General features: G+C 32.6%; 7 protein-coding genes across 7 annotated transcripts; 5 read left to right on the top strand and 2 right to left on the bottom strand.

Annotated features, from left to right (window-relative positions):
- Positions 1–486: 486 nt before the first annotated feature.
- BX664DRAFT_334170 (Pre-mRNA cleavage complex II protein Clp1-domain-containing protein) lies at positions 487–2,470 on the bottom strand. The gene is made up of 8 exons (XM_051545658.1): positions 2,432–2,470; positions 2,261–2,350; positions 2,075–2,185; positions 1,857–1,982; positions 1,659–1,772; positions 1,217–1,538; positions 717–1,146; positions 487–645 (listed from the first exon to the last, which is right to left on the bottom strand). The coding sequence occupies exons 1-8, from the start codon at positions 2,444–2,446 to the stop codon at positions 537–539; spliced, it is 1,317 nt and encodes a 438-aa protein (XP_051400737.1). The 5' UTR covers positions 2,447–2,470; the 3' UTR covers positions 487–536.
- Positions 2,471–2,581: 111 nt separating this feature from the next.
- Positions 2,582–4,496, top strand: BX664DRAFT_334166 (uncharacterized protein). Its single transcript, XM_051545657.1, has 9 exons — positions 2,582–2,755; positions 2,849–2,988; positions 3,081–3,171; positions 3,263–3,363; positions 3,441–3,513; positions 3,575–3,721; positions 3,815–3,876; positions 3,936–4,181; positions 4,253–4,496. The coding sequence occupies exons 1-9, from the start codon at positions 2,624–2,626 to the stop codon at positions 4,467–4,469; spliced, it is 1,209 nt and encodes a 402-aa protein (XP_051400736.1). The 5' UTR covers positions 2,582–2,623; the 3' UTR covers positions 4,470–4,496.
- Positions 4,497–4,653: 157 nt separating this feature from the next.
- BX664DRAFT_143894 (Longin-like domain-containing protein) lies at positions 4,654–5,788 on the top strand. The gene is made up of 5 exons (XM_051539866.1): positions 4,654–4,841; positions 4,924–5,006; positions 5,144–5,409; positions 5,498–5,536; positions 5,608–5,788. The coding sequence occupies exons 1-5, from the start codon at positions 4,738–4,740 to the stop codon at positions 5,704–5,706; spliced, it is 591 nt and encodes a 196-aa protein (XP_051400735.1). The 5' UTR covers positions 4,654–4,737; the 3' UTR covers positions 5,707–5,788.
- Positions 5,789–5,907: 119 nt separating this feature from the next.
- On the top strand, positions 5,908–7,990 carry BX664DRAFT_143896 (ankyrin repeat-containing domain protein). The gene is made up of 6 exons (XM_051539867.1): positions 5,908–6,272; positions 6,353–6,563; positions 6,636–6,803; positions 6,896–7,426; positions 7,522–7,790; positions 7,861–7,990. Exons 1-5 carry the CDS (start codon positions 5,982–5,984, stop codon positions 7,524–7,526), a joined length of 1,206 nt encoding a protein of 401 aa, XP_051400734.1. The 5' UTR covers positions 5,908–5,981; the 3' UTR covers positions 7,527–7,790; positions 7,861–7,990.
- BX664DRAFT_143943 (uncharacterized protein) lies at positions 7,641–8,490 on the top strand. Its single transcript, XM_051539868.1, has 4 exons — positions 7,641–7,786; positions 7,861–8,074; positions 8,275–8,346; positions 8,447–8,490. The coding sequence occupies exons 1-3, from the start codon at positions 7,755–7,757 to the stop codon at positions 8,305–8,307; spliced, it is 279 nt and encodes a 92-aa protein (XP_051400733.1). The 5' UTR covers positions 7,641–7,754; the 3' UTR covers positions 8,308–8,346; positions 8,447–8,490.
- A 921-nt stretch (positions 8,491–9,411) lies between these two features.
- On the top strand, positions 9,412–10,674 carry BX664DRAFT_263841 (kinase-like domain-containing protein; the record flags this gene model as incomplete). The annotated part of the gene is made up of 1 exon (XM_051540789.1): positions 9,412–10,674. The coding sequence occupies one exon, from the start codon at positions 9,412–9,414 to the stop codon at positions 10,672–10,674; it is 1,263 nt and encodes a 420-aa protein (XP_051400732.1).
- A 1,060-nt stretch (positions 10,675–11,734) lies between these two features.
- Positions 11,735–15,276, bottom strand: BX664DRAFT_297916 (uncharacterized protein; the record flags this gene model as incomplete). The annotated part of the gene is made up of 6 exons (XM_051542257.1): positions 14,989–15,276; positions 14,797–14,920; positions 14,431–14,665; positions 13,607–14,352; positions 12,914–13,488; positions 11,735–12,820 (listed from the first exon to the last, which is right to left on the bottom strand). Exons 1-6 carry the CDS (start codon positions 15,154–15,156, stop codon positions 11,735–11,737), a joined length of 2,934 nt encoding a protein of 977 aa, XP_051400731.1. The 5' UTR covers positions 15,157–15,276.
- Between the last annotated feature and the right edge of the window lie 10 nt (positions 15,277–15,286).

Here is a 15,286-nt window from a genome sequence, read left to right as displayed (position 1 = left end):
AAAAAGAAGAAGAAAGAACTTATTTGCATCCCTGCGCTTTCTCCATGTCCGGTGTTTGAAAATAACATTTACTGGTTTTTTTTCATGTGAAGCGTGTTTATTTTTTCTTTTTCTGCATTACGGTTAAACACTTGTTTGCATTTGAATATATTTGTGGTAATCCTTTTTTTATATTACGGAAAATGAATGGCGTGAAATCGATGATTGATGGCTGATAATGGGACTAATTCAAGATATTTTGGCACAGGAGTTGAAGTCATTCTTCTCTGTATATCTCTGCTATCTGCCTATATCATCAATATTATTGTTATCATTATCATCAGTATTGTACGTACTCTTTATAACGTTTTTATTATTGTTATTATTTAGTGTTCTTTTATGTCTTTTTTTTTTTTTTTTTTTTTTTTTTTTTTTTTTTTTTTTTTGTAAAGATGCCTTTTGTTTAAATAAAATATTTCTTATAATCGCAATGCATTTAAAATGAAATATAAAATAATACAAAGAATATTTATTGAATGAACTAAGGTCTATCTAAACTAAGTTTCCATCCATTTGAATGCCCCCATAAGTACATGTCGTCTTGGTAATCGCCCAGGTGATGGAGAAAGGACGGTCATCTTTTTCTTGTCTTCATTGACATCAGAACTTCATTATACACAAAAAAAAAAAATGAGAAAACAATCATCATCATCGTTGTTTGTTATTCCAAAACTTACATATATATGAATCCAACCACACTACTTTCCAATAATTTGTTATCATGTTCAGAATCATCCGCATTCAAGATAGCCATGATTGAATGTAAACACATATCATAACTATCTACTTTGACCACCTCAGTTTCGTTGTCCTTGCTTTCCATTCCAATTGGGAGTGCAGAAGAGGGTGCAATGGCTTCGCCCACTCGCCACACATTGATATCATTGAAGTTGACCAGCATAGAGTAAGGAGAAAGTTCACATTTTGAGGTACCGTAAAAGTATTCTTGTATTTTACTCCTTTGCAATTGTATCTTGAATTGTTTGTCCCTTTCTACCACACCACCTGATTTGTTCAGTTTGACAATCGAGATATTATTTTGATCTTTATATATTTTGGTCATGTCGCTATATAATCGTTCGTGTCCAAGAACAACCACTACATTAACTATAATATAGATCAAAAAAAAAAGAAAGTCAATCATAGCACTAAATTTTCTTGTCTTTTGTCGTTGTACCTGAAAATTCATCTATGGCATGTTGTATCAATTCATAACCAATTGGATCAATCAACCCAGAAGTATCAATGATGATACCAGATGTTCGACTTTCAGGATCAGCTGCCAAACGGCTTTTGACAGTACGGGCTAAACGAGATACCACCAATTTGTACATTTTGACATTTTCACTTGGACTTTCATAACCATAATAATAAGCTAGAGGCATTGTCGTAGATCCCATGGAGGCCGCAGTAGTTGCTGATGATCCAAATCCTTCTTCAATATCAATAAGATGACTAATAGCTGTCGCAGTGACAGCACCTGGCATTGTGATTGATCCCTATCATAGAAAAGAGAAATATCGCGTCATATATACATTTGTAAAAAGGGGGAAAAAAAGTTAAAGGACTATCTAATCACAAAAAAAAAAAAAAAAAAAAAAAAACGAGTTGGTTCTTACCTCAGCAGTATCCAAAGATACATATAGTGGCTTCTCTCCTTGTCGAAAAGCATAACTTGCCATGATTTTGCATAATGAAGTTTTCCCTACATCATGAGGTCCAATAACCAATACCTTGAGTGGTTGGAAAAAAAAAAAAAGAGAGAGAGAGAAGGTGAGCATCAATGATTTGTCCTCATTCTATTGTATGACTCTTACTCTAGGACCAAGTTCATTGGAAGCTTTTGCTGTTGAGCGTAATTGTTGGATAGCAAGGTGTGTGTTTAAGTAACTTGTCATTGGTGTTTCATTTGCTGTATATTCAACTAAAAAAGTTCCTCTCGCGTAAAAATATAAAATACGTTAAGGATAATAATAATAATAATAATATAATTCTATATTTAATAATGTAAAATGATTAAAAAAAAAAAGGATATTTCTAAAGAGCATCCATGCCAAGTATATACAGCTGCTTTACGACCTGAAAAAGAATATTCAACACCTTCGGCCAGTTCAGTTCCAAATATTTCAGCCGTTCCTTTCAATATCTATATAAAAGAAATACCAAAGAGAGAAAGAGATTAGAGCAAGTAGTAATAATAGTGATAGGAATATAATTTTACCTTGATTTGTATTTGTGTCTTAAAATCGACTTCAAAACGGAATTCACTATCCGGTTCTAGATCTATAACTCGCGCGTCACTACCTTCATCCTTTTTTTTAAAAAAAGTAAAAAAGATAAATAAGAGAATAAGATCTGGGGAATGTAGTAATATTCTATGATTAGTTATTACCTTTTCCTGCATCATCTATGAAATCTAAAATATAAAAAGGGAAAAGAAAAAGGAAAAATTGGGTACACTGTCCGCCAGTCACGAGCATTTTTGAGTTCTCATTTCCAAAAAAAAAAAAAAAAAAAAAAAAAAAAAGAAGACTTTCCCCAAGTCTTTTTTTTTTTTCTTTGTTTCTTCCTTCCCTTTTAAAACATGCCAGCTTCACTCAATTATTACTTGACTAAATTTCACAATTTGGCACGTAATTCCAATGGCAAGCAGTTAGCTCGTCAATTATCATTAGAAGATAAACACACCCAATCTTTATTGAACCAACATATCTCTGTAAGTTATTATGCAAAACAAAGAAACTCCTGAAAGAAACGAAAAGAAATATTCTTATAAAAGACCTCTTTTTTTTTTTTTTGTTATGAAAAGCTTGATCAAGTAGATGAACTTTGTAGGAATCGATTAGAATCACCTTGGGATGAAATAGCTGCGTGCCATTTGAAAGCCTTGGTCTACAATGATGAAGATCTTCATTTACAAGCCTATGATGCTCAAAAGGATTTAGTTCAGTATGTAGTAGAGAAAAAAAAAAAGGGAGTTCCATGCTTGAATTACTTACCTATCTATTTTAACTTTTCCTCTGTCCTTTTTTGTTTTGTAGATTTTTTCAACGAGCCATGTCTGGGTTGACTCGATGGTGTTTACCTGTTCTTTATGTTATCAATAATGACTTGCGTATCCTTGCAACAAAAGTAATGTGTATAAAAAAATATACTGTTATTATTATTTGTTTTTACTTGGTACCTAATGAAATAACTAACCGAACTATTCATTTTCTTATAGGTGGACAATGACACTTTGGAAACAAACGAAGGCAAACGAAAAAAACTAGAAGAAGCTGCCAATATCATTAGCAAGTCATTTACTTATTGTATCACTGACAGGTAATAAAGAAAATACATATTACTATGTCGAATGGATAATTCATTCTTTTACTACTATTTTTATCTTATTTATATAGGAGTGTAACAAAGACATCAAAAAAGTTTGGAACATATTTTATGATTGGATTACTCTTTCGTATTTACTTCAAGGTATAAATGAATTGGACCAATGTAACAATAATAATAATAATAATAATTTTCTTTTATCTAGTTAAAACAACAAAATCTATGCAAGAATATCTTACGTGCCTTGAAAGCCACTGATATGCCATCTATTGAAGATTTCCCAAAAAGTGATCGTGTTACATTTCGATATTATCTCGGAAGACTTTATTTCTTGGGTGAAGATTATGCAAAGGTAACCAATAAAATAAAAAAAAAAAAAAAAAAAAGTAAATACATTGGACTGACCCTTGTGATTTTTTTTGTTTATATATACAAATTTGAATAGGCCGAAAATGAATTAGATCTTGCATTCCGTGAATGTATGAAAAGTCAAAGAAAAAACAAAGAGTATGTATTATATGAAACAAAAAGATAATGATATATACTGCTAACTAACATGTCATTAGACTTATTCTACAAACACTTTTACCAGTACGATTGATTCGAGGGGTATTACCATCAAGAGCATTACTAGAGCAATATCCAAAGACGAATCAAGTATATGGTGATATTGCCAAGGCTATTAAATGTGGAAATGTAAAGGCATTCAATGAAGCTCTGGTACGATCTGAAACGACATTGATTCGTCAAGGTACTTACTTTGCTGTAGAAAAGGCTCAAAGTATTGCCATGCGTCAACTCTTCCGAAAAGTGTAAGTGATTTTTTTTTATAATTGTTATTTATGATTTATTGATTTTCTTTTATTATTATTATTATTATTAGATATCAAGTGATGGGAAATAGTAGTAGATTAGCCATACCAAAATTCAAGGCAGCATTAGAACTTGTAGGATTAGAAGTAGATATGGAAGAAACTGAATGGATGTTAGCAAATATGATTTACAAAGGATATATTAAAGGATACTTATCGCATGAAAAATTATTTCTTGTTTTAAGTAAAGGTGATCCATTCCCTAATATATCTTCTATTAGTCAATAAAAATTTATATATGTTATAAAAAGTCAATTTTTCAATTCTGTGTTCCTCAAATCTGACCCTTAAATCATCTCATCTGCTCAATATGTATGTGTGTGCGTGCGTGTGTTTTTTTTTTAATTTTTCTTTTTCTTTTTTTTTTTTTTCTTTTTTTTTTTTATTGTTTTTTTGTTTTTTTTTTTATATCCTTTCTTTTTTTTTCTCCTCATCTTTATTTTTTTTTTTTTTCCTCTTTCCATTGTCCATCCTATAGTCACATCATCCCTATAGTATGAAGTTGTATTCTATTTCAGTATTGAAGAAAGATGCAGATAAGGCCAAGGTATTAGCTTCCCAATTCGATTTATCAAGTTTTGGTTACTTTCAACGTAGCAGGTAATAAGAAATTCTTAATATATATATAAAAAAAAAAAACAATATGAATTAAACTAATCATCCTTTTTTTATTTATTGTTAGTGTACAAGAGTTTATGAATTTTACATCCATTACTATTGTGGAACGAACTCAATTAGGTCAACGACAAAGTGTGGAAAGTGAAAGTAAGTCTATTGAAAGGATGACACTATATATAATATTCTGTAAACCTATTTTTATACTCACTATACTTTCTTTATTATGGAATGAAATGACTGAATTCAACTATGAAACTGATTGGGTACTGATTGGTTTTTATTAGACAATGTTGCTCATGTATATGCTCATCCTCAAGGTATTACTGGTGTCATATTCAGTGATAAAGAATATCCTTCAAGAGTGGCTTTTTCTTTGTTGAACAAGGTATTAGATGAATTCTTAATCAAGTTTCCTCCTGAAAAATGGTCTACCAACCAACTTCTCAACTACCCTGAATTGACTGGTTATTTGCAAAAATATCAAGATCCCAAACAAGCTGATACAATTATGAAAGTACAAAATGAACTGGATGAAACAACTGCGATTTTGGTAAGACTTTTTTTTTTCAAAAAAGAAAAAGAAAAATTTTTTTTAAAAAAAAAAGAATAGACATTATTGATAATTTTTTATATCTTAGCATAAAACTATAGACTCTGTACTTCAACGTGGTGAAAAGGTAATCAATAGTAAATGAATTTTCTGATATATATCTAATTTTTTTCTTTTTTTTTTTTTTTTATTTAATAGCTTGATTCATTGGTGGATAGATCCGAAGCTTTATCAAGCCAATCCAAGATGTTTTACAAGACTGCTAAGAAAACCAATTCCTGTTGTGTTGTGATGTAATTCACTATATATTAATTATTATATTTACTATTTACTTTATCGTTTTAATAAACAATCAAAACTCTTTTCAAGTGAATCTATACTTTTCATGCATTCAAAAAGACCATCACCTTTATTGGTTTCGGTCGCCGACTAGCGTTTTTCTTGTCTCCTAAGATTTTATTTTTAGTCTATTTGATTCTCTTTTTCTTTCTCTCATTTGTTTTTTTTTTTTATATATATATATTTATACCTTACCTCCTTTTCTATTCTACCTTTTTCTTTTTTTTGTATTGATGCCCACTTTCCAACAATTACCTTTTTCTATACCCTTTTCTGTCAATAAACTTGCATCCACTACTGGAAACAACAAAACACAACTGCGATCTCCTTTGGAAGCAGCTGCACAAGGTGACCTGACACGACTACAACAACTTTGGGATCAAGATTTTGATTTTGATTTACAAAGTACTCCTGATGGTTTACGACCTCTTCATTATGCTGCTTCAAGAGGTCACTTATCAATAGTAAAGTTTCTGATTGATTGTTGTCATGTTACCGTCGATATTGTTGATCATGAAGGCGAGGTAAAATATTAAAAATATATACGTAAATGTTTATAATAATAATAATAATAATATTAATAATATTTTAATTGGGTTTATAGACAGCACTCCTCAAAGCTGCTTATGCTGGTCATTTTTCTGTGGTTGAATATCTGATTATACATGCTGGTGCGAATGTTTTACATGAAGATAAAGATGGTTGGTCTGCTCTTCATAATGCTTGCTCTTATGGTGATTTGGATATGGTGATCTTTTTGATCGATCATTTTTTGAATGTCAATTTACAAAGTAAAATGGATCACACTCCTCTTAGTAAGTGATTATCAAATAAAAATAAAAAAAAAGGATCTCATTTTATGCAACTATTTTGTCTAGTCAATGCAGCCTCCAAAGGTCACCTGCGTATTGTACAGCACCTGGTATATAAAGCGAATGCTGATCTTTTTATCAAAAATAAGTTTGGAGAGACTGCCTACGATGCAGCTGCTGTGGCTGGTGAAGTTTATATCTGTGAACAATTGGAAAAGGCTGAAAGAGAAAGGATACAAGATGGTAAGGAAATAAAAATTAAAAAATAAAAAAGAATTAAAATTATATAGATTATAAATAAATTAATAAATAATGATGATTTTAACCATTTATAGGCTATGACTTATTAAGACAACATTATACAATTCCCGTCATTCTCTATGAAAATCAACAATCTGTAATCTCACTTATGACAAATAGTTATATACCTTCAACTTGGGAAAAACATCAACGAATTCCATGGATGTTAGCTTCTTCGTCTTCTTTTTTAGGGGATGATGATAATAATAACCAATATATGACCAAGAACCAAGTCCGTCTTCCACCTTTGACAGATCAGCAAGTATGGATGTGGTTGACAGATTGGAAAATAGATTATACGCACCCAAATGTAGATATGGATGGATGGCAATATGCAACTCATCTTGATACCCCTGATGAAAATTGGAGCAACAAATTACCAAAATCATCTACCAGACGTATCTCCTATGTTCGAAGACGACGATGGGTACGTATCATGACTCGACAAAGATCCTCCGACATCCATGATAACAACATCAATGATAGTGATATTGAAACGAACCACCATCCAACAACAACAACAATCATCGATTTGGATGCAACAGATGATAATAGCAATGCACAAGGTAATAATAATAATAATCAAATAATAATAAAAAAAAAAAATGGGAAAACAATGAATCTCCGATTAATATCTATTATATTAAAAGAGGAACATCAGAATAGGACATTGGACCAATGGACTAATTACCAACATTGTCAAGAAGAAGCTAGTCGGCCTAAAAGTAGTACGTTTATTACCAAAACCAATGCGACGTTTGTAGCAGGAGAAACAATCATGGATGAAGAACAACAAGAAACAACTATAGTTACTAGAAATGAATCAACACGTCAAGGTACTGCCCGGGTATGGGAAAAAAATGAATATGCTTTGGATTGTAGGTGTTGTGGGAGATGGTTCAATTTTGTCCATCGAAGACATCATTGTAGGTATGTTTTGGTGAAACAAATGAATCATATGAATTGAATGATTTATTATTATTATTATTATTATTATTAGACAATGTGGATTGGTAGTCTGTAGTAGATGTTCGACAAAGCGCGTTAAACTATCTTTTTCAGGTATTATACATGATCCTCAATTGAGTGTGGATGAAATGTACAAGACATCCTTACAACCACAAAGAATTTGTGATGATTGTTTCAGACATATATCTCGACCTTTACAACAACAAGAATGCTCAACTAGTAATATGGATAATACATATTGTCCAGTATGTGGAATACAATTGATTACTACAATCGATGAACAGGAACAACATGTACAAAATTGCTTGAATGCAGGGTTCTCATCATCAACATCAATTACTAGGATTGGTTATGTTTGTAAAAATTTGGATTGGAATTAGTTACTTGTTTATGATTTTGATCATGTGCTCACACGATTTTTATTTTTTTTATTTTTATTATGCAGTATATCAAGCGCCGCCCCATTGGACTTTATTAGGACAAGAGTGTATCATTTGTTTTGACGAATTTGTGGAAGGTAAAAAAAAATGATCTCTATTTTTTTTTTTTTTTTTGCTCCCCAAATTATCCAATAATGCCGATTTCCCCTTTTTTTATTATTATTATTATTATTTTAGGTGATACGATAGCAAGACTTGGCTGTTTATGTAGTTATCATCATTCTTGTATTCATGATTGGTTTTCATTAGGAAAGGGTTGTCCGATTCATTCTCAATAAAAATGATTTGTTTTGTTTCTTAATATTATTTTATATGTTCTTCGTCATGTGGTTCGGAATTCAAACTATTACTCGTCATGCTTATTGATTTCCCATACTTAAATCTGAATTCCAATTTTCTTTTTTTTTTCTTTTCTTTTTTTCCTTGTCTCTGAATCTCCTTTTTTCTTTTTCTTTCCTTTTCTTCTTCTCTTTCTTCTTTTCTCTCACTTTTTTTTTTGTTATTTTGTTGTTGCTTCATTTTCTTCTTCAAAGCTATTTGTAGCTCCACTTTATTCTTTTCTTCTTCTTCTTCTTCTTCTTCTTTTTTCTTCTTTTTCTTCTTCTTTTCTTCTTCTTGTATATTTTCATTCCAACTTCATCTATTTTCTTTTTTTGTATCTACAATGCTTGCCATTCAATTTTTATAATCTTTTTTTTATTTTATCTTTTTATTTCCTTTTCTTCCTTCAAACTTTATACCATTTTACTTTTTCTTTTTTTGTCTTTTTGACAGAAACCTCTTTTTTATTTTATACTCTCAAACCATGATTATTGGCTCTTACTCTACTCTTCTTTATCGATCCTCGGCATATTGGCGCTTTTTGACTATTTGAACATCAACAACAACGACAACTATTACAACAACAAATAACATTAGCAACAACAACAACAACAAGAAGAATAACACCATATCCCTTCTCTTTTTTTTTGTATCACGGATATTATTATTATTATTATTTTACGTTTATTATTATTTCAATTAAGTCTCAAAAAGGCAACCCCTCACTTTTTTTTATATATATTGTATTTCTCCTCTTCTTTCCCTATTCCCTCCCCCCTTTCAACAAGTCTTCTGTATTCTGACGACGACGACAAATGAAAATGGTTGCACAAACACAATCCGATTATTGGGCTCAAACTTCGTTATCCATGGTGGACAAAGTGATCGACAATGATTATCAGTTATTAGAAGAATTAGGTCATGGATCTTATGGATGTCTATTCTTGGGACAATCCTTAACCGACAATACATACGTTGCTATCAAAGTCCTTAGTAAACTTGGTTTGGATAATCAACAATTGGAATTACAACAACTAGAAATTGATATTCAAGCCTCTCTCAAACATCCTTATCTTCTTGGTCTTGAACGTGTCATTCATGAAAAGAATCATGTCTTTATGGTGATGGAACTTTGTGATCAAGGTGATCTATTTGACTTTGTCGTGCAACAAGATAAATCTGATGAAAATGTGGTCAAATCTTCTTTTATTCAAATATTGGAAGCCGTGGAACATATGCATGCTCAAGGTGTTTATCATCGTGATCTCAAATTGGAAAATGTCTTGCTCAAATCTGATAATCATGATGATGATTGTTCTACTTTTACTTGTAAAGTCGCTGATTTTGGTTTAGCCACTCGTGAACGTTACTCTTTAGAATTTGGTTGTGGTTCTACTACTTATTTGGCTCCTGAACATTTTGATGATGATCATCATACAACTACTACTACTTCAACAAAAGCTACTGACGGTGATACAACGGAATTGGTACCCTATGATGCAGCTGCCTCTGATGTATGGAGTGTTGGTATTTTATTATTGGCCTTTTTATTTGGACGTAATCCTTGGCAAGAAGCTACCAGTATGGATCCATCTTTTGTTGAATATCGTCGTGATCCTTCTATACTCAAAAATCAATTATTTCCTACCTTATCTCCTGCTTGTGCTCAATTCCTACAAAATGTCTTGACTGTTGATGGTGCTGATCGTCCTTCTATCACTCAAGTCAAAGAACAATTTCTCAAACTGGATCGATTATTGATCAATGATGAAGATGATGATGATGATTTGTTAGATGATGAAGATTGGTATTTGGATGCAAGATTACCTGTGGATATTCCTATAGTACCCAAGTCTTCCAACAAAGCAAGTTTCGATTCGGCCATCTTCAGTGCTGGTGTAGTCTCTCTTACAAGCAGTGGTATGTCTTGGTCTGATATGGTTGAAGAAGATTTCCAAAAGGCGGATTCTCATGGCTATTCTTCTCTATCGTCTTCCATCATTGAAGAAGAAGATGAACAAGAAGATTATGATGATACTGACATGTTTGTCCATAGTCAAGAAAAAGGTTCTTGGTGGCTCTAGGTTGATTTTCCCTTTTTATTATTATTATTATTATTATCTTTATTTTAGTTAGATTTTGTATCACTTTTTCTTTATCATTCTTTTTTTTTTTTTATTATTATTCATTAGTCTCATTCCTTTATAGTAGTAGTAGTAGTAGTAGAAAAGAAAAAAAAAATCAAACCTATCTTTATATTTGTATATGATTTTGGCCCATTGATCAATGAACACAATTCCCTTCCCACTCATTTTACCTTTCAACAATTTTTTGTCTATCATCTCCCCTCTTTTATTTTATTTTATATTATTTTTATTTTATCTCTTTCTTTGAATATCAGGATGATTATGGTTTCTTGAAGCATTTGAATAAAAAAAAAAAATAAAATAAAAAGGATATTGATCTTATTATTCTTCACGCACTGTACTACATTGATTTGTTCCTGCCAATAATAGACAAGTTTATTTCAAAAAAAAAAGTTTCCTAAAAAGGGATGATGAGAAAAAAATCAGTTCATAGTAATATCAATGTTCTCCCCCCCCCCCCCAAAAAAAAACCCCGCCCCATTTCATTCTCTCATAGGTCACGGGGGGGAATTCATGAGAGGATGTTCCGCTAAGATTGAATGGGTATAGGAGATCTGTGTTGATACATTGATGATTGACATTGATAGGTAACATAGAAAGAGATAAATAACGTCATCGTACATAGAAATCTCATCATGCAAAGTAAGAAAAAGAGAGAGAAAAAAAAGATGGGGAAGTTGCATGAAATGATGGAGTATAGGTGACAACACTTCCCATTTTTTTTTTTTTTAAAAAAAAAAAAAAAAAAAAAAAAAAAAAAGACAAAAAGAAACAACCTGTTTATACAAACAAGAAAATTCTTCACTAAAATGTAGAGTTGTTCATCGAATAGACAACCAAAAATCATAAGGAATCATATATATCATATAAATAATCCATCCATAGATTTGGTTTTTATTCATTCAATATAGAATCAATGCAAAAAAAAATAAATAAAAAAAATAAGGAAATACAAGAATAGATGTCAAGGAATATAGGAACTCTAAACTAAGGCAACCTAATTGACTTGATCCAATAAAAAGTTTGTGGCTTTGGTGACATCTTGATCATACCTTTCCAATGCATCCTTGGCCATTTGTTTTTCAAACCCCATTTTGACTAGTTCGTCCACTTTGCTTGCGTCTCCAACAATACTGGTTTCTGTGAATATTTTGCTAGATGATGATTCTCCTTGATTGGTTTGTTTTGTTTCAGTCGTTGATGATCCAGAGAAAGCATCTTCAAATCCAATACTAGCTGTTGATTGTTGTTGTTGTTGCTGTTGTTGAGCTCCATCATTGATCATATTACCACCAAAAATAGAATCCCAATCATCTTGTGAATTGGTGGACGTTTTCGTTGCTGTTTGTTGTTGTTGTTGTTGTGTGGAGCCTTCCATATCTGGAAAATTGAATCCACCAAAATTATTTGCCCAAGAAGTATTGCTTTGTTGTTTGACTGGCAAGGAATTAGATGGAACTTCATCGAATACACCGAATGCTTCATCGAAATCATCAAAATTGGTCGTTGTTTGTTGTCCACTGCCGCTTCCCATCACTTTTGCTTCCGATAAAGGTCCCGAAAATGCTGAATCAAAATCATCATCTATAGTCGGTGCTTCTTGTTTATTTTCTGATGTCTCTGTTACATTCTTTGTGGTCGCTGGTGGAGGAGGTGGAGGTGGTGTTCTATGTTTCTTTACCGTTGAAGCCGAATCATCATTACCTTGAGAAGGTGTAGAATAAGATGAATCTGTTGTCGTTGCTGGAATATTATCGAATGTTTTTGTCCAATCGCTATTGTCACTAGGTGAAGAAGAAGAGACACCAGCTAAATCGCCAAATACTGCATCAAAATCCACTGCATCTGATTTTTGAGATGCTTGTTGTTTGACTTGTAATTCAGCTTGTTCTTGATGAGGCGAAAAGATATCAAAAAAGTTGTTGTTGTTTTCTGTTTCATGAGTGGACTTGGTAGCTGGAGGTGAAGATGATGTAAAATGACCAAATGTGCTAGGAATATTGTTATTGTCGTCCTCGTTGTTGTCGTCGTCGGATGAGGAAGAATCATCATCACCATTGTCGATAGAAAAGTCGGTGGTTGACTTTTTGGGAGGGAGTGAAGAACTTTTATTGGATAAGGGTGGACTGCTGCTGGTGATGTTCATGCTACGTGCAGACTCAGTAAGACCTTGTACTTCTTTGCCATCCATTAAATTTCGCTTTGCTTGTTCACGATCTTGTTCAGACGCTGTCACTTGTCGACGATTAATATCTAGCATCATATCTTGTTGTTTGACTTGACCATTCAGACCATCAAGTTGTGCTTCCAATGCAGCTGTTTCGGCTTGAATTTCATGGACGCGACGTCGACATTCCTCACTTTCCTTGCGGCTAGTTTCAAGTTTTTGTCGTAATTGGTGAATTTCTTCTTGTGTAGTTGCCAGTTGTTGTTGCGCTGCTTCGAATTCATTCCGTACTTGTATCCATTCGGGTTCTTCACGACGTAATGTTTCTTGTAATTCATTGAGATCTTTCACTTGAGCTTCATGAGCCATTCGTACTTGAGCCATTTGTGCTTGTAGTTCTTGCTTTTGTTTTGCCAATTGTTCCAATGTTTGTTCAGTTGTCAGTTTTTGATTCTTAACATCTACTGTCGCTGATTTCAAGGAATTAATTTGATTTTGTAATTGATTGACCTGATTGGTTTCTTGTGTCAATTGATCATTATTGCCAAAGTCACCCAGTAGATCTTCTTCAATTAAAGATTGAACTATGTTTATACATATACATAAATAATAATAATAAAAAAAAAAGGAGAGAATGAAAACGTTAATAAACATTGTATATATCAAACCGAGTAAATATCTGCCATATAATAATTTCATTACCTTTTGTTGTTGTTGTTGTTGCTGCTGTTGCCGGTTGATCAAAAGGGTCGTGTGAGAAGGAACGACCTATCGTTGTAGCAGACCGTTGGACATTCACAGGACTAGCAGCGACAGGAAGAGGACTTGGTGGTACCAAAGAAGCAGGTAAAGCAGGAGGAAGAGTATCACCTCTAAGACGTTTGTGAATAAGATGCATAGCCACAGCAAACTCATTCCGAGAAAGTCGACCACGTTGTGAAGTATCAGCTAAATCCCAAATATGAGCCAAATCAGTATCAGGTAATCGAGAATTTTTGAAGAATTCCACAGCTTCTTTCCCTTGTACAAATCCGAGTCTGTTGATATCAATCTTATCAAAAAAGGAATCATATTGAGCTTTTTCAGTTGCAGTAACATCCCATTGTCGAGGAATACTTTCGGTCGAATTTGAGAATGCCATGTTACCAAGAGAATCAATAGTTGCTGCACGTTGAGGTGGTGTCATCATCATTCTATTTCCAGTAAGTTGTTGTTGAATAGTTGGTGTTCCTAAAGCACTATTCCCACTCATTTGTCGCAAGATAGGTGATTGTTGATGTGATAACATAGGAGTTGATGCTGTTCCAGATGCTGAAGAGTAAACAGAAGGTGGTAATTGAGTTGGAAGAGTTGTCAAGGTACCATCCATCAATTTGGCAATATAATGCATCGCAATAGCAAATTCTGATTGAGTCAAAGTACCAGCTTGACGAACATCGGCCAATGCCCTAATATTAATTTTTAGAAAAATAAAAAAATAAATAAAATAAAATAAAGTAAAAAAGGAAAAAAAAAAAAAAGCTTACCAAATTTTTCCCAATGTCTCGGTAGGAAGTTTAGATTTCAAAAATACACTTTTTGCCCTTGAAGCATCCAAAACACCATTGGTAGGTTGATGAGCTCGAAAGATGCTGTAATACTTTTCACGCTCCGTTGGTGTAATTGTGTTTGCTGAAGAAGTGTCATTGTTTGAATTCATGGTTGGACTTGTCACACCAGCAATGTCGGTTTGAATTCCCTTAAATTGAGGTAAGGCCACAACTATGTAAAAGAAATTCCGATGTTAGTCCTCTATTATAAGTTTCTCCCTATGTTCCTCATCCTTCCCAATCTCCCTATAACATTCTTTTTGATTTCTACTTCTTCTTCTTTTTTTTTTTCTTCTTCTTTACCTGTTGATATAATGGGGTCAGCTACTTCTTGTCCATGCTGAGCACAAGCAATCAATTTCAAAGCTATTGAGAAAGTCTCTGGAGTCAGATATCCCACATTGTCACGGTCAGCTGTTTCCCATATCTAGAGAAAATAAGTATTAAAAAAAAAGAAGATTTAGTATAAAAATAATGGTTTATTTTTAATATTACATCTGATAAGATTGGATTTGGAACACCTGAAGAAGCAAAGAATTGAACAGCTTCAGAACCAGTAACGATACCAGGTTTTGATTGTGAAGCTGCTTTGAATAATTGACCATAAGCTTGAGTTTCTTGAGGAGTCAAATATCTTTCCCAAGCCGAAGTAGAATATGACATGGTGTTCTATTTATTTGTTTCTCCAAGTAGGTTTAACAATTGTAGATGATTGGGAATATAAACACTTGAAAAAAAAAAAGGATAGCGAAAAGAGAGAGACGAAAAAAAAAAAAAAAAAAAAAAGAAAGAA

This window comes from Halteromyces radiatus, assembly GCF_025201355.1.
Source record: "Halteromyces radiatus strain CBS 162.75 chromosome Unknown BX664scaffold_4, whole genome shotgun sequence".
Lineage (NCBI taxonomy): Eukaryota > Fungi > Mucoromycota > Mucoromycetes > Mucorales > Cunninghamellaceae > Halteromyces > Halteromyces radiatus.
The sequence above is the reverse complement of the archived record's forward strand: the minus strand, read 5'-3'. Positions and strand labels throughout refer to the sequence as shown.

Bases quoted from the DNA above. Each gene is read 5' to 3' on its own strand.
- BX664DRAFT_334170 (XM_051545658.1), bottom strand. The intron at 1,147-1,216 runs GTACAACGACAA...TCTATATTATAG, and splicing joins TGCCATAGATGAATTTTCAG to TTAATGTAGTGGTTGTTCTT. The intron at 646-716 runs GTAAGTTTTGGA...TGTATAATGAAG, and splicing joins GTGGTTGGATTCATATATAT to TTCTGATGTCAATGAAGACA.
- BX664DRAFT_334166 (XM_051545657.1), top strand. From the start codon at position 2,624: ATGCCAGCTTCACTCAATTATTACTTGACTAAATTTCACAATTTGGCA. The intron at 3,172-3,262 runs GTAATGTGTATA...ATTTTCTTATAG, and splicing joins TGCGTATCCTTGCAACAAAA to GTGGACAATGACACTTTGGA. The intron at 4,182-4,252 runs GTAAGTGATTTT...TATTATTATTAG, and splicing joins CGTCAACTCTTCCGAAAAGT to ATATCAAGTGATGGGAAATA.
- BX664DRAFT_143894 (XM_051539866.1), top strand. From the start codon at position 4,738: ATGAAGTTGTATTCTATTTCAGTATTGAAGAAAGATGCAGATAAGGCC. The intron at 5,007-5,143 runs GTAAGTCTATTG...GGTTTTTATTAG, and splicing joins ACAAAGTGTGGAAAGTGAAA to ACAATGTTGCTCATGTATAT. The intron at 5,537-5,607 runs GTAATCAATAGT...TTTATTTAATAG, and splicing joins TACTTCAACGTGGTGAAAAG to CTTGATTCATTGGTGGATAG.
- BX664DRAFT_143896 (XM_051539867.1), top strand. From the start codon at position 5,982: ATGCCCACTTTCCAACAATTACCTTTTTCTATACCCTTTTCTGTCAAT. The intron at 6,564-6,635 runs GTAAGTGATTAT...TAGTCAATGCAG, and splicing joins AATGGATCACACTCCTCTTA to CCTCCAAAGGTCACCTGCGT. The intron at 6,804-6,895 runs GTAAGGAAATAA...AACCATTTATAG, and splicing joins AAGAGAAAGGATACAAGATG to GCTATGACTTATTAAGACAA.
- BX664DRAFT_143943 (XM_051539868.1), top strand. From the start codon at position 7,755: ATGGTTCAATTTTGTCCATCGAAGACATCATT. The intron at 7,787-7,860 runs GTAGGTATGTTT...TATTATTATTAG, and splicing joins TGTCCATCGAAGACATCATT to ACAATGTGGATTGGTAGTCT. The intron at 8,075-8,274 runs GTATGTGGAATA...TTTATTATGCAG, and splicing joins TGGATAATACATATTGTCCA to TATATCAAGCGCCGCCCCAT.